Source organism: Falco naumanni, chromosome 1 (genome assembly GCF_017639655.2).
Source record: "Falco naumanni isolate bFalNau1 chromosome 1, bFalNau1.pat, whole genome shotgun sequence".
Lineage (NCBI taxonomy): Eukaryota > Metazoa > Chordata > Aves > Falconiformes > Falconidae > Falco > Falco naumanni.
In genome coordinates, this window is record NC_054054.1 from 69,269,415 (window position 1) to 69,282,934 (window position 13,520).

Sequence of the window (13,520 nt, forward strand, 5' to 3'; positions counted from 1 at the left end):
CCCAGCATGAATGTCTCGCTATTCAGAACAGCACTTGCAAGCATGCATAACTTAAGCATGGGTAACACTGAAATCAATAGGATTTGGTGAAGTCAGTGAAAGTTAATCTAATGCTTATGCACTTCAACACTCTTTTTAAAAATCAGTGAAAATCTGATCTAACACAATGCGAAATTAGAAAAGCAAGAAATATTTCAATCTTTGTCATTCTTCTCACGTTTGTATTTCAAGTGGTGCATGATAATCGCTTGAAGAATGGTGCCCTATCATCTCAAATGCCTTTGTTACCTGAAGCTTTCTGTGTGTCTACTGAATTCCAGCAGGTAGAAGCAGGCTACCATGAGTGTCTCTATGTGTGTTGGCAGAAGACAAAGTGGGCCCTATTGCTATTTTGTTTGCTAGAATACAACACCCACTGGCTTCAGTGGAGTGACTTCTGCATCACAGTAAAAAACCTGACGTTCACGGACAGATGAACAGCTGATTGCTTTGCTCCCCTTTCTGAAAACTGGTATTCCCACCACAGGGCTAAGTAAACCAGCCATACCAATTCCTAAGCAGCAATGGACTGCAGCCCTGGGCACCAATGTAAGCTAGCGCTGATTTCATTTTGCTGTAACATGCCAGGTTGTACACTGCTGTAGAGGAGGGGCTGTAAAGTTTCCCTGTGGTGGGAATGACAACCTGCAGTGGAGGTGCAAAGCAGGCAATGGGGGGCAATAAGTGCTTCACCCCTCCCAAAGTAACCTCCCACTGCACATGATTCAATACTGTGAAAGCAAATTAGGCCTCCTAAGTCTGACAGCTTGTAAATATGATGCTGAGAGTATAAACAATTTGCAGGAAGGAAAAAAATATTGCCTGGGGCTTGAGGGTAAAATAAAGAAAAAGGAACAGAGTGAAAACCTGAAAGTGCAATAGTTTGGAAAAGAAGTACGTCATCTGATAAGTGACCAGGATAAAAAACAGCCCTGATAATTTCCTTCCCCCCGCTCATCTTCCCCAAATCAAACATTTTAAAAAGGAAAAAACCAAAAGAACATCTACATCTTCTTGTCACGTATTATAGTTTTCATGTAAGCTCATGACTTACAGGCTGTAACTCCAAGTCATAACCTTGCCAAAATTATTTCAAGAAATATATTCATCTAACCTTTGGGCTGGCACCTTAGGCTGGCTATTCTCTGCCTTAAGACGTAGAAAGCTGCAAAACAAATATCCAAAAAAAGAAATTCCAGCTTTTTTTTCTGTAAGGAGGATGGACTTGGCTGGGTTTTTTATCAACTTGTTACATTCCTGGAGACTTACACATATTCAACATTCAGAGCTTTTCTGAAATAAAAAAAATTCTGGTACACGTTTAAAAATGGAAATACCTTACATCAGGATTTCATTATGAGATTTAACAAACATTCTGATACATAAAAGTAATTAAATATAATGACGTGATGCTATTCTTATTCAATCAACTAAGGAGCTACACTTTGTCATGTTTCTTATGGTACATAGCTGTAAAAATTCTCATGTTTCACAGTTTAGGTTCAATGTTGCCATCAACAGAACATAAATGCCTTTCTTAAAGAGACAGTATCCTTTCATTTACATTTAGGTATATATTTTTAATGCTGTATCTCCACAAAGCAAACATAAAGGGTTAGCATATGGATGTTAATTTGAAAGTAATTCAAATTACACCCATTTATGAATATCTGAACATCTGCAACCAATAAACATGCTAGTATATAAGTTTACTGGTCATTTTTATGATGTTTAAATTTTGAATGTCATCTAAATTAAAACTAATGCTTGAAGACCTTTTCAGCTCTTACTACCATGTGAAACGAGATGAAATACAAAAGTTAAATAAGATGGAAGCACAGATTTATGTTTCAGGCTCATTTTAAATCAATTTATTTGCCAATAAAGTTAACATTAGCAACATAGCTTGTTAGTCTACATAGCCTTATTATAAAAGTCTGGGACTTAAGCAACAGTAGCTCTTTGTATTTTAAGTAGTATGTGACCAACACTTAAGGGTTTGGTGTGATTGCAACTTAATCTTGGTTTAAATTAGTTTTAACCAGAAAGTCCTTTGGCATTTGTTACAGTGGAGGGAGGCTCTCCAGGTTGTTGCTGGGCTTTGAGAGAAGCTCCCAACACAAATATTCTACAGTTGTAAATGGTCTAATCACGTTCCTGTTGAGATTTTGTTGGGAAAAACCTGGACTGCAAAACCATTATTCTGTGAATGAAGTGCAGAAGGGATGTAGTGGAGAAGTGGAAAAGGATACTGTATCTTTAACATCGTAAAGCCGTAACTGCTTTAAAAGCATAAAGCTTCTACACTGAAAAAAAAAAACCAAACAACTGAATAAAAATAGCAAAACCTCATTTTTTTTTCTTGCATAGCAGTATTAGAGCAGTATTGCAATTCTGTATAAAATGTCTTTTCTTTGAAAAGTACCAGGGTTGCACAAAAATACTGGTCATTTTATAGGAAGTGTACACGCTGTACATCAATATTAATTAAACATTTATACAGACTGTATTCCTGCAATCAGCAATGCAGTAACAAACTTCTTAAAGACTTTAAGGAATTTTCTGCTAGGGGTCAGCCTCCTGGAAGCCAGTATTTTCATGGCTCGTTATTGACAAAATCATTTTGTCATTTGGGTTTATTTTTGTGCATCTTGGACTATACAGAATTGCCGTTTCCACTGAAAGCATATTTATGTGCAAGAAACAGAAGTCCTAAGCAGCTCATGGCCTCTTCTCCCATTGATGTACGAGATGATTTATATGGGTAAACTCCCACCAACATTATCATTGGTTATACAAATCTCCTCCTAGCCATCAATGAGAGCGCAGCCACCTCTTCCTCCCCCGCCCACCACCTTGCATCTCTGTAAATAGATTGCACAGTACAGATACACAGTCTTTAAGCTCATTAGGACAGGAGCAGCAGCATAGACACTGGAAGTTTCTTCACAACTGTTGGAAGGCAGCAGCAGCAGCAGCATGCACAGTTCCCAGCAAAGCATTTGTTTATGCCCGCACCTGCTACGTCAGCTTGTACGAGCTTCCTCTCTCTCTTGCAGGTCTTCTTAAGACCCACCTGAAATCGTATGGTTTCTACTAGGTCTGACTAAATCTAAATGCTAACCTGACAAACTTCAATTAACATTTTTTTAATGTTGCAATGCTAAGGGGAGGGGTAAATCGATGGCTTGACTTACACTTTACTAATGGACTATTTCACTTGATTGCTCTGTCCCTAGGTTTTTAAGCCAATTGTCATGGTTTTAGTGTGAGGTGGTGAGGAACTAATGCAGGCCTATTCTGGTTTTGCTCCTTAGGCGGAACACTCAAACGTCAGCACAGGGAGATAACCAGATGGAATTACAACAGGTGAATGCTCTGAAAGAGCACACTCATCTTCACCACTCCTTCTCAAGACAGAATTTATGGACTTTGTTATAGTTTAAGGAGAATTCAACATTGAAATGAGCAAAGCAATCAAATAACATCACTACTTGTAAACCCCATGTTCAGTGGGATTTTATTCCTGTTAAGCAACTTCTGTTTGGCAAACTTTCTGCCTACCAGACAAAACCTCAGAGTACCCTCTGCTGACTCCAACAGTCATGCAAACTCCTGCCAGTAGCGGATCTGACCATAGATCTGCATCTCTTTATAGAAGCTGCAGATCCAACCTTCTATTTTGTATGTGTGTGAACACAGCAAAAAGAACCATTTCTGCCATCCCTCAAGCAAAGGAGTTGTCCAAACTGTAATCCAGAATGAGAATTTCAAGCCATTTTATATTGCTTTTCTTAAAAAAATCTTGCTTAACCTTTCAAATCTATATAGAAGTAGTACCTCTTCCTACAGTTCTTGGCGGTTAAACTGCAGCTGAGATTTTGAAGCAAAAGGCAGCCTATATCTTCAGTGTACCTCGACTACATAAAACTAGCACACAAATCAATTACAGACATGCAGCCAAGTACAAAGCAGGTGTATTTTGTTCATGAAAGACACACGCATGTGGAAACCATTTTTATAGCTTTTGAAAGAACTACAGAGGTATCTGTAAGCCAGATAAAAGCAAGGCAGGTAGACCATTAGTTCTAAGAATAACTTTCAGGGAACCAAGATGCATTAGTGGCAAAAATGACCACAAAGAACTATTTTTCAGATAAACTCTAGCGTTGTCTGTGTCTCTCAAGGGGAGAACTTCCACTTTCATACTGAAGAATCAAAACCATCACACTACTTCTCAAGTAAGTCTTTACATGAAATGAGCGTACCTCTTATCCTGTATTTTAGTTTTCTGATAACTGGGTTCCAGAGCTCAGTATGTGAGTCTATATTCACAGCTGATTTCTGTACGCTGGATTATAAGTGAGGGTCAGTCAGCCACAGTTCCAAGGACCTTCCTGCTGCTTGGCCTACCTCTGATCTAGCACAAACACTTGGACAACAAAGCACAAATTATCCTTTCCTTTAGAAACACTCAGTAAGACAGCCATCCCCACAGAATAATGCTACAGACATCTTATTGGAGGGATGAGAAGACAGGCTTCAGCAAGTCTCCTAGACTACCGTAGCTAGAACACAGGAACAGACATGACTGTTTTCTATTCTGCAGTTGACATTTCTCATTCAGCTCAAAGAACTGCGTTTCAGCCCTGCCACTGCTGGAAATTCTCTTCCCCCAGGTATTTCAAACCATGAAAAAAAAAAAAAAGTTGAATCAACTTCCTAAGGCAAATTTTTTCTGCTGGCACACAGAAAAGTCCGTTTGTGCAAGATGTGTGCAATGATGCATGCCCTGACTTGGTTTTCTCTGTAAGCTTAAAAACCCGTTGAATGGGTTCTGAGTTTGGACAACACACTCAGTACCACAGCTGTTGTCTTACAACACAGAAGAAGTTATGAATTTAAAATGTACTGTGGATACCCGCTCTCACCAAAAATGTTCTGTCACAGGAAGCCAAAACTCCCTACTCCGAGAGAAGAAATCCAGAAGAAACTCTACCCTCACTTTTGCTATGGGCTACAGTTTTGCTGTGTGCACAAAAATAACAACACATAGAAGTGCAAGATAACAGCCCTATTTTTACGCGTCTCATCAGGTACTTCATCAACATACTATTTTTCACAGAAGCAGGCTTTTGTCTGATTACTCCCACTTAGAAATATTACTCCCATTACTACTTATTTAGGAGCATGTAAATCCTGCAGGCTGGGCAACAACATGGGATTTTGGGACTAATTTCCAATTGGGATATTTAACATCTAACTTTAAAGCACTGATGCTACGAGTTCATCAGTGTAAAGGATCAGCTCTACACTGACGATAAGGTTACTTCACATGAACTAAAACCTGTTGCCTAAATGTTTCTGCTTCTTCCAAATCAGCCTTTCTACACACCAGGTTTAACAATAAACCCAGTTTATATAGCAGACCAAAATCTCAGAGAAGCTACTTAATTACATGAGTGATGGAATATATCTGCAGCTCTATATCTAGATTAGGCCACTAAATAGGTGTGGATGGATTTTCAGCTTACAAGGACTAAGAAATGCCAATGAATTTATTTGAGTTACGTTTGTTTGGCTCCTTTGAAAATATGGCTGTATTTGTATCAGTCTCAAAACGGATCTAATTCCCTAAACATGGATCACGCTTTACTGTTCACAACCTGCAAGAAAGAAAAAAAAAAAATCCAAACTGTTTCAAGGTTCTTCATTATTGCAGTTGGGGGGACACCTTCTAAGTGCATTTGATGGAACTGGAAAGGGCTGACATTGACAGGCTTTGGAATCAAGTTTACAGACAGATCCTTACATGTGCACATAAGGCATGCCTTACATGTACAACTCTTGGTTGGTGTAATTTATTAACAGGAGACAGAGGATGTTTTTAAAGGAAGAGAGTAAATTAAAGGAGGGGCCTGATTTCAACTTCTTCCTACATGTTTATAGGAGTGAAAAAGACAGTTATGTGAGTTATGCTGACTTGCGTTACTAAGCAGCAGTAAGCAGAATTATGCTCTACGTGCACTCCTTTGTCAAAGGGATATAAAATGAATTACACTCCACACTTCACAACAGCAAGTTCAGCTAACACAGTTCAGCTGCCGTTTGAAACAGTATGGATGGATTATGGATGGAAGATCAGGAGCACTGAGTTACCAAGGCTTAATGAGTTACTGCTTGTCAGCTGTGCCACACTCCTACCCTGCTAGACATATACAGTCTTAAACATCTTAAACAATTAAACCAGTACCTTAAATCACACAGTTGGTTTAACCTAAGACATTTTTTCTCAATAGCCATGGGCAGAAGGCATGCCCACACTTGTCTGGAGGAGCAGCTCAGCTGGACAGCAGAAAATGTATCCAGGTATGTTAGAAACCACTTGCCCGTGTGTGGCTCAGAGGTCTCCATGAACTGGGACAACCCTGTCATGTACCAGAGCCTATATTCTTGCTATACTCTGGCTCCAGCATGGCTCTCACCTTATATATGTTGCAGAAAGATGAATTCGGAGGTAATTAGTGCCTACATAGTAGATCATGCATGACTAAGCAGGTGAGAGTCCAAAGGTGCTGTAGCACTTGCACCCACACCAAGGATGGCTCAAACTAGTTTGAGAAAAGAAGTTCAAGTTCACTAATAAAGAGCTCAGCATTACTGCCTGAATATTTACAGCTGCTTTTTTGGACTCATTTTTAAATTGGGTCTCACTGTTAACTTTTAAGCCTGACCCTATGCTTGTTTTTATTGCAAAATCACAATTTATTCTAGAAATAGCAAAGAAAATATGCATCTAGTAGAGGAAGTCTGACATGTATTTATGCCACTCATTTTGGGGACAGGACTAAGAGGTTTGCCTTTCTCCATCGAGAAAGCAGGAGAAATAATTGTGTACTTGGCTTTTTGAAAATTTTCAGTAATATCCCTTTGTACAGTAAAACACTTGAGTTTTCCTTTGAGGTCAGGAATGCTGCTTTCCCTGCCAGGTTAATCCTTCATACCAAATGCCACATTCCCAAGGTGGAGAGTTGACTACAGATTTTGTTTGGCTGCAAGCACTAGAAAGATTCACTTTCATTTAGTGTAATCTCCCACTCTGTGATATGACTGGAATTTTCACCACCCACAACTGGGGCAGATTTTCTTGCTTTATTTTTCTAAGAGTTTGGCTCTTATTTAAAAACTAGAAGGAACTGCTAAGTTTTTAATAAGCTCTTCACCCAAACAGCTGAGACTCTTCTGAACCAGAAAAAAATGGGGCATTTAGACACCTAAGTTATAACTGTATTCCTTTGGAAGTCTGGTCCCAACTACTGGAGATAAATAACCATATAAAATCCATCTCTGTACTTCTTGGAAATGTGCATGGAGAGCAAATCTGTGAGTAATGGACTAAAATGCAGCAGCAGGAGGTGAAAATTCACCAAGCTTTAGCCTTAAAAAAAAGAGCATTTATAGTATCTGAAAAAGTTGGCACTACAAATGACCTTACTAACAAAATTCAAAGAATAAAAAATAAAACATACTTTCAGTGTATTATAGCCTCTGTTTCATTTTCAACTTTTAGTTACGAATCTTTTGATAGCATCACTTTATGCTATTCCTGTCTCACAAGACCATGAAAATGCAAATCCAAATCAGAGTTGGTAATAGTGAGAAACTGACTTCCACCTGAACATGAGCTGCATATTATGGTCACAATACAGGAGACAATTTGTCTAAGAGAATGGCCACAGCGAGACCCTGTTGGTGTTTTGGTTGGGTTTTTTTGTGTTTGTTCTTGCCTTGTTGTTTTGTGGGTTTGTTTTTTTTTTAAAAAATAATGCAAATAACTAATACTTTCCAGTCAAGCCTTCATAGCCTCAAACATGTAATTGCTTGATGTTTTTTCAAATAAAACTGCATTATCAAAAATGGACATAGATTCCATCATCTCCGGAGTAACCCCAGTCAACCCACTTCACATTCTCCTTCCTTCTCTGTAAACATTCACCCCAAGGAAAGGACTACCTGTTACCAATTAGAGCCCTAAAAATCAAAATGATTCATGCTATGGCCTAAGAGATATCAAACTGAGAACTTTGCATCAAAAATCAGTATCAGGGATGGTATGTTCCAGAAGTAATTTACATAGCTTTTTTTACCAGTCATCTTATATACCTATTAAACATTCTGGGCTTTTAAGACACTTGGGAAGGAAGAAGCCAGTCTTGCTGTTTACAGATTTGAACAAAACCTTTGCTGAGAGTCTACAGTTGCACTGCCAATGCTGTTTCTATCTTTTGCCTAATATTTGCCACCTGCAGTCACTACCCTGAAAATTAAGCAACTTCAGAGTATTTAGTACCTGTTTTACTTTAAAAATGGCTTGGCAGAAAATGATCTAGTTTGCAGACATCTGCATCTAAATAAATAAATAAATAAAACCAAAACAAGGACCAACAATTACAGGTTCACTCCTGCAAACACTTAGGGAATATCACTCATGTCTGCACTGTTAAAAACATGAGCAAGCGTTCCCAGTATCAAAGGCTGTAGTTTTAAAAGCTGAGCTCTCTGTGACACCCCTAACGATTTTAACTTCTACACAGTGCTAGCTGCCACCCACAGAATACCTTTTGAAGATGCAGTTAATGATGAAGACTTATTTACTTGGTTATCCTGCAATTATAGCAAAGACTCCAGACAGATGGAAGAATCTCAGCGACATTTCTCATCACGTGTGACCCTGTAAAAGGATGCTGTCAGGTGGATTTATTCCCTTAGTTTTGGGTTACTGAAAGAATGTTTGAACTTAATACTAACTGGAACATTTCCATCGACTTTCCAAGTGAAATATTAATAATTTGGGTTTCCTTCTTGGATGCAAATGTTCTCGCCCTGCAGTGCCTGTAACATGACACAGTTTGGTGTTATGTCAGGCTATTAGAACAGAGCATTTCTGAGTGAAATATCAATAATTTGGGTTTCCTTCTCGGACGCAAATGTTCTTGCCCTGCAGCGCCTGTAACATGACACAGTTTGGTGTTACGTCAGGCTATTAGAACAGAGCATGAAATGAAGTGGAAACCAAACAGAAATTCCCACATTCTTATTGTCCTAACTAAAGTTCACCTTACTTGATTGCAATCGTTTTTAGTAGTTAATAACAGACAGAATTTGAACGTGACAACATCCTTCTAAGTCAGACTCGCACGTGCAAAAGCCTAAGCCCTGCATTGTAAGAATGGGTGTGAACACGTGAAAGACGTGACTAGGTGTGTACAAGCCTTTTCTACGAGTGACTAGAAGCCCCAGCAGCAACAATACTCACGTTGGCATTGGCCCCAGGAGAGTCGGGCCCAGCCCCAGCAGCAGTCAATTCTACTTCCAAACCGACACAGTCCTGTGGAGGAGACTATTTGCCTGGGCCACCTGAGCGAGACAGTTCAAAAACGTCCGATGAAACATTTTGAAAGTAGCTAAAATTATTCTAGAATAAAATAAATTAAAAAAATAAAAAAAAACCAAACCCCAAAACACGAAAGACAAAGAGCAGCAAAACCCCTTTCCTGAAAGGAAAGAGATTCCCTTCCCCCCCCCCCCCCCCCTTTTTTTCTTTTTTAACAGTAACTGGTCTAAGATGAGTCTAAGATATTTCTATGGTTCATATTTTGTTTAGTTTAGGAAATGCTAGTGACTGTAGGTGAAAAGGGGGAAAGATAATGACGGTAACTCGGTAAAGCCTGAACAATCGGGCATGCCTTGCAGCCTGCTCACTGCTGCCACCCCCAGGCTGGTATTGAGTAACGTCAGAAGCCTGAAACAGTTTATAACATGGAATAAACCACCATCATAAAGTTTCAGCACTGGTTTACTTCACAATATACGACCAAGTTTTCTCACTGAAACATTCAAGGGAAAAGAAATCAAACCGAAGGCTTCCAGAGCTGTTACAAAGAAATTACGCCGAAAAGGAGAGCTGCGGTCTTCCCTCGTTCCAAGGACAAGACGGCACCGTCTCAAGCAGATACGAAGCGCTGACACAAACCGTTAGCGTTTGTCACTGGCAAGCTGGAACCAGACGCACACCGCATTTCAGCCGAGCCCGGTGACCCCTGCGGAGGGACCGTGCGGCGATGTCCCCGGGCCGGGCCGGCCGCCCCCTGCACCTGACGCCGCCCGGCGCGGCCCGTGAGGCACAGGCGCCGCGGGCAGGCGCTTCCACCCGGTGCGTGTTGAAACCTGAGCCGCTGCCTTCGCCGTACTCCGTTTCGAGTGCCTCGCGGCGTCAATACACTAATCCTATTTTTGCAGCACGCGAAGAGCTTTGTTCCCAATTCCCGCGGGACACAGCCCTGCCAGAGCAGTATGTGCCTGAGCCCGTGCGCCGGCCGCCGAGCGATGCGCAGGCCGAGGGCGGCGGGCACAGGGCAGAGAGAGCCCGTCCCGGGGAACGCGGCAGCGGCGCCGGGCCCCGCGCCTCCACCTGCGGCCGCCCACCGGGCGCTGGCGCTCGGCCCGCCCGGCCCCCGGGCACCTCTTCCCAGCCCGGGCGCCCAGGCGAGTCCCGCCGAGGTCCCCAGCCGCCCCCACCTCGCCGGGAGGCAGCCCCGGGGCCGGTAACGAGCCCCCGCCGCCATTTCGCGCCCCGGCGGCGGTCAGGAGCCCGCGGGCCGTTACAGCCCCGGTGCCGGCGCCCCCGCCCGCCCCGCGGAGAGCCCGGGCTGCCTGCGCTCTCCCCGCGGGGGCTCCGACCCGCCCGGGGTAACACCGACCGACCGGCCGGCCCGGCACCGCCGCGCACCCCGCGCCTACCTTCTGTCAAACTCGCCGGCCGCCCCCAGGGCGAGGCAGGACGCCAGGAGCAGCCGCAGGCAGAGCTCCATGGCCGGCGCCGAGGCGGCGCGGGGCGGGCGGCGGGCTGCGGGCCGGGGGGTCCGGCTGCGCTGCCACAGCTCCGGAGCGGCGGCGAGCGCCCCTCTCCCTCTGCCCGCCCGCCCGCTGCCGGGCGGAGGAGGCGGGGAGCGGCAGCGCCGCCCGTCCCCGGCAGAGGCGCCCGCGGCCGGACCGCCCGCCTCCCGCGGAGGGGCAGCGGCAGCCCCCGGCGGCGGGCCCGGCCCCTCGGTGCCGCACGGTCCGCACGCGGGAGAAGCCCCCGGCTCCTTCCAACAGGGGCCGAGCGAGGCAAAAGCCGCGCTCTGAAGCCACCAAGAGGCGGCGGCTTTGTTTTTATAAGCTTTTCCAGCTTGAAGTTCATGAGGTAGGAGGGCCACCCCCTCCCCTCTGCCAGCAAAGTCCTCATCTAAAGCCAAGAGTGTCAAGATTTGGCTGCCTTCTGCCAAGCAAACTTCCCCCAGAATAAAGCTTTTCAAAGGAATTACAAGGTGTATGTGTTTTTTCTGGCTCCAACGCTCCTATTAATAGTGCTCAGATGCTGGCACGTGTGACAACTGGTGTCCCAGCCCTTGACCAGAAGAAAAAAGTGCCAAGTTTAAACATCAGCCACACAGAATGTTAACGATGTCCCAGCACCACTACCAACAGTGCCCACCGCATCCGTACACTACACCAGGCAGTTATTTTTGTGTTGTTTCTATGAACTGCAGCTCCCGGGACTTATTGAGGGACCGTTTTAATAAGAGTGTGTCACCAATCTGGGGTCAGAGCTGCTCTGAGATCCCTCTGATTACAGACAGATGGGACCAACAACTTGGCCGAGGTTGCAGCACTGGTTTTGATTTGTGCCTAAATCAAGGCTAAAACCCTTCTTACAAGGGTCTGGCCGCAGCTTAGAAGCACAAAACAAAGATCTTCTGAGTTGTGCTGTAACATAAAGCCAAACCCTTCAGGGAGCATCTGTATGCCAAACACTATTTCAGGCTTTAGATTTATGTTGGTGGTTCTGTCCAGAGCACTTTCCACCTTCAAAACGCTTCACAGATAATTTAAGCAACAGGTAAACTACTTTTTGCACACGATACAAATTGCCCCAGTGAGCTTTCAAAAATTATACCTTTCCCCAGAGTGGTTTTACCACTTTCTCCTCCAGTTTGCAGCAGAAAGCCCCCTTCATTGCTCCTTCCTCTCTTTCTGTCATCTTTTCAGGACCATACATTCCCCATGCTAAGCTTTCTGTCCACAACCTCAACCCTGCACTTTTCAGACAGAGAGAAAAAACAATTGTAAAAGCTACAAGGTGATGATTCCACAAGGTGCTTGTTACCTAACAAGCCCTCTTAGAGGGCTCAGATACAAAAACCTCACCAAGGACCAAACCTGGTTCCCTTTACTCACCTAAGAAGCTGATAGCCCAACAGTGAAGACAACACAGTGGCATTTGGTAAAGACAGGGGAGCATCTGGCTCAGATTAGATTCTTGCTGAATAGAGCTGGAATTCCCAGTTCTTGCTTGATAGATCACTTTTTTTTTTTCCACTTGGATGTGTGATAACCGACTGTGCAGAATTAATTCACTATCAAGATTTTATGGGAAAAGGGAGAGAAAACCTGTTTGTGATAACAGGATTTTGCATTAGGGATTTCTTTCTGATAACAGCATCTGCCTGCATCTCTCCAACTTGCAGGAAAAGAAGTGTCCACAAATTACACTGCAGCCAAGTTCAGGACAGGTGCCAAAAGCAACATTTGAAATTCACTGTGAATTAAGGTCTAGGGCAACCTGACACTTTCCCTCTGATATCCAGAGGAACATGTTTTAAAAATCAGTTCCTTTCATGCAATGCTGCATGGTGAAACCTATGTACACAGCAACTTTAAAGCACACGCTACTCCTTTAAAGCACGTATACTCGCAAATGACAGTAAGATCATGTAATCTCTCCAGGCTGCACTCGGTATTTAAAATTTCCTCAGCAGCCTGTTTGGCACTCTTGTGTGTTAATACTAGTGTGCTGTTCAGACGTAGTGTCTACTCCAGTTAAGATTGTCTGCTCTTGGTTAACTTCTGCCGCCTTTACAATGTCTTCTGGAACATCAGCCTGAACAAACAGCTAACCAGCCACTAAAGATCATGTATTGCACTTCTATACCTATCACTGGAATTGAACATCCAGTCATTTATGAATTTATTTATTCTGGCAATGCTTTATCGATGCCAGTGGAGTTTTCTTAACAAGGCGGTTTCTCATATCCAGGACACTAAAAGGATTACTGAGGGAGCTGGCAAAGAACCAATTCTCTTGACAAGTTAAAGGTGTATAAAGCAGTCTTCCATATACACCCACAAAGCAGTGTAATATTAAGGTTATTTTTATATTTTCTATATATGTTTGTGTATATATATATGCGATGGAGATGGAGAAGTTTTTGGAAGTATTAGAAGCACTTCCATGCCTTATGTTTAGTGAAGCAGTATTAAAGCCTGGCGAATGTTGAAGCCATAGGGTGGGCTGACCTGATGTCCAGCAGCTGTGCCTCAAGCACTCAGATGGCCAGCTCGCACATACCCCGCTACCAAGCAGAGGATGAAGTGGAGCA

General features: G+C 43.3%; 1 protein-coding gene across 2 annotated transcripts in view; it reads right to left on the reverse strand.

Annotated features, from left to right (window-relative positions):
• The window catches only part of NPNT (nephronectin), a 55,271-nt gene extending 44,308 nt beyond the window's left edge, over positions 1–10,963 (reverse strand). Inside the window, exons 1-3 of one of the 2 annotated variants that reach the window (XM_040598190.1) lie at positions 10,840–10,963; positions 9,356–9,456; positions 1,154–1,204 (exon numbers count right to left, since the gene is read on the reverse strand). In XM_040598190.1, coding sequence (XP_040454124.1) covers positions 1,154–1,204; positions 9,356–9,456; positions 10,840–10,910 — 223 coding nt within the window. In that variant the 5' untranslated portion in view covers positions 10,911–10,963. The remainder of the gene's footprint in view (positions 1–1,153; positions 1,205–9,355; positions 9,457–10,839) is intronic. The other variant, XM_040598197.1, reaches the window with a different exon arrangement.
• Positions 10,964–13,520: the final 2,557 nt, after the last annotated feature.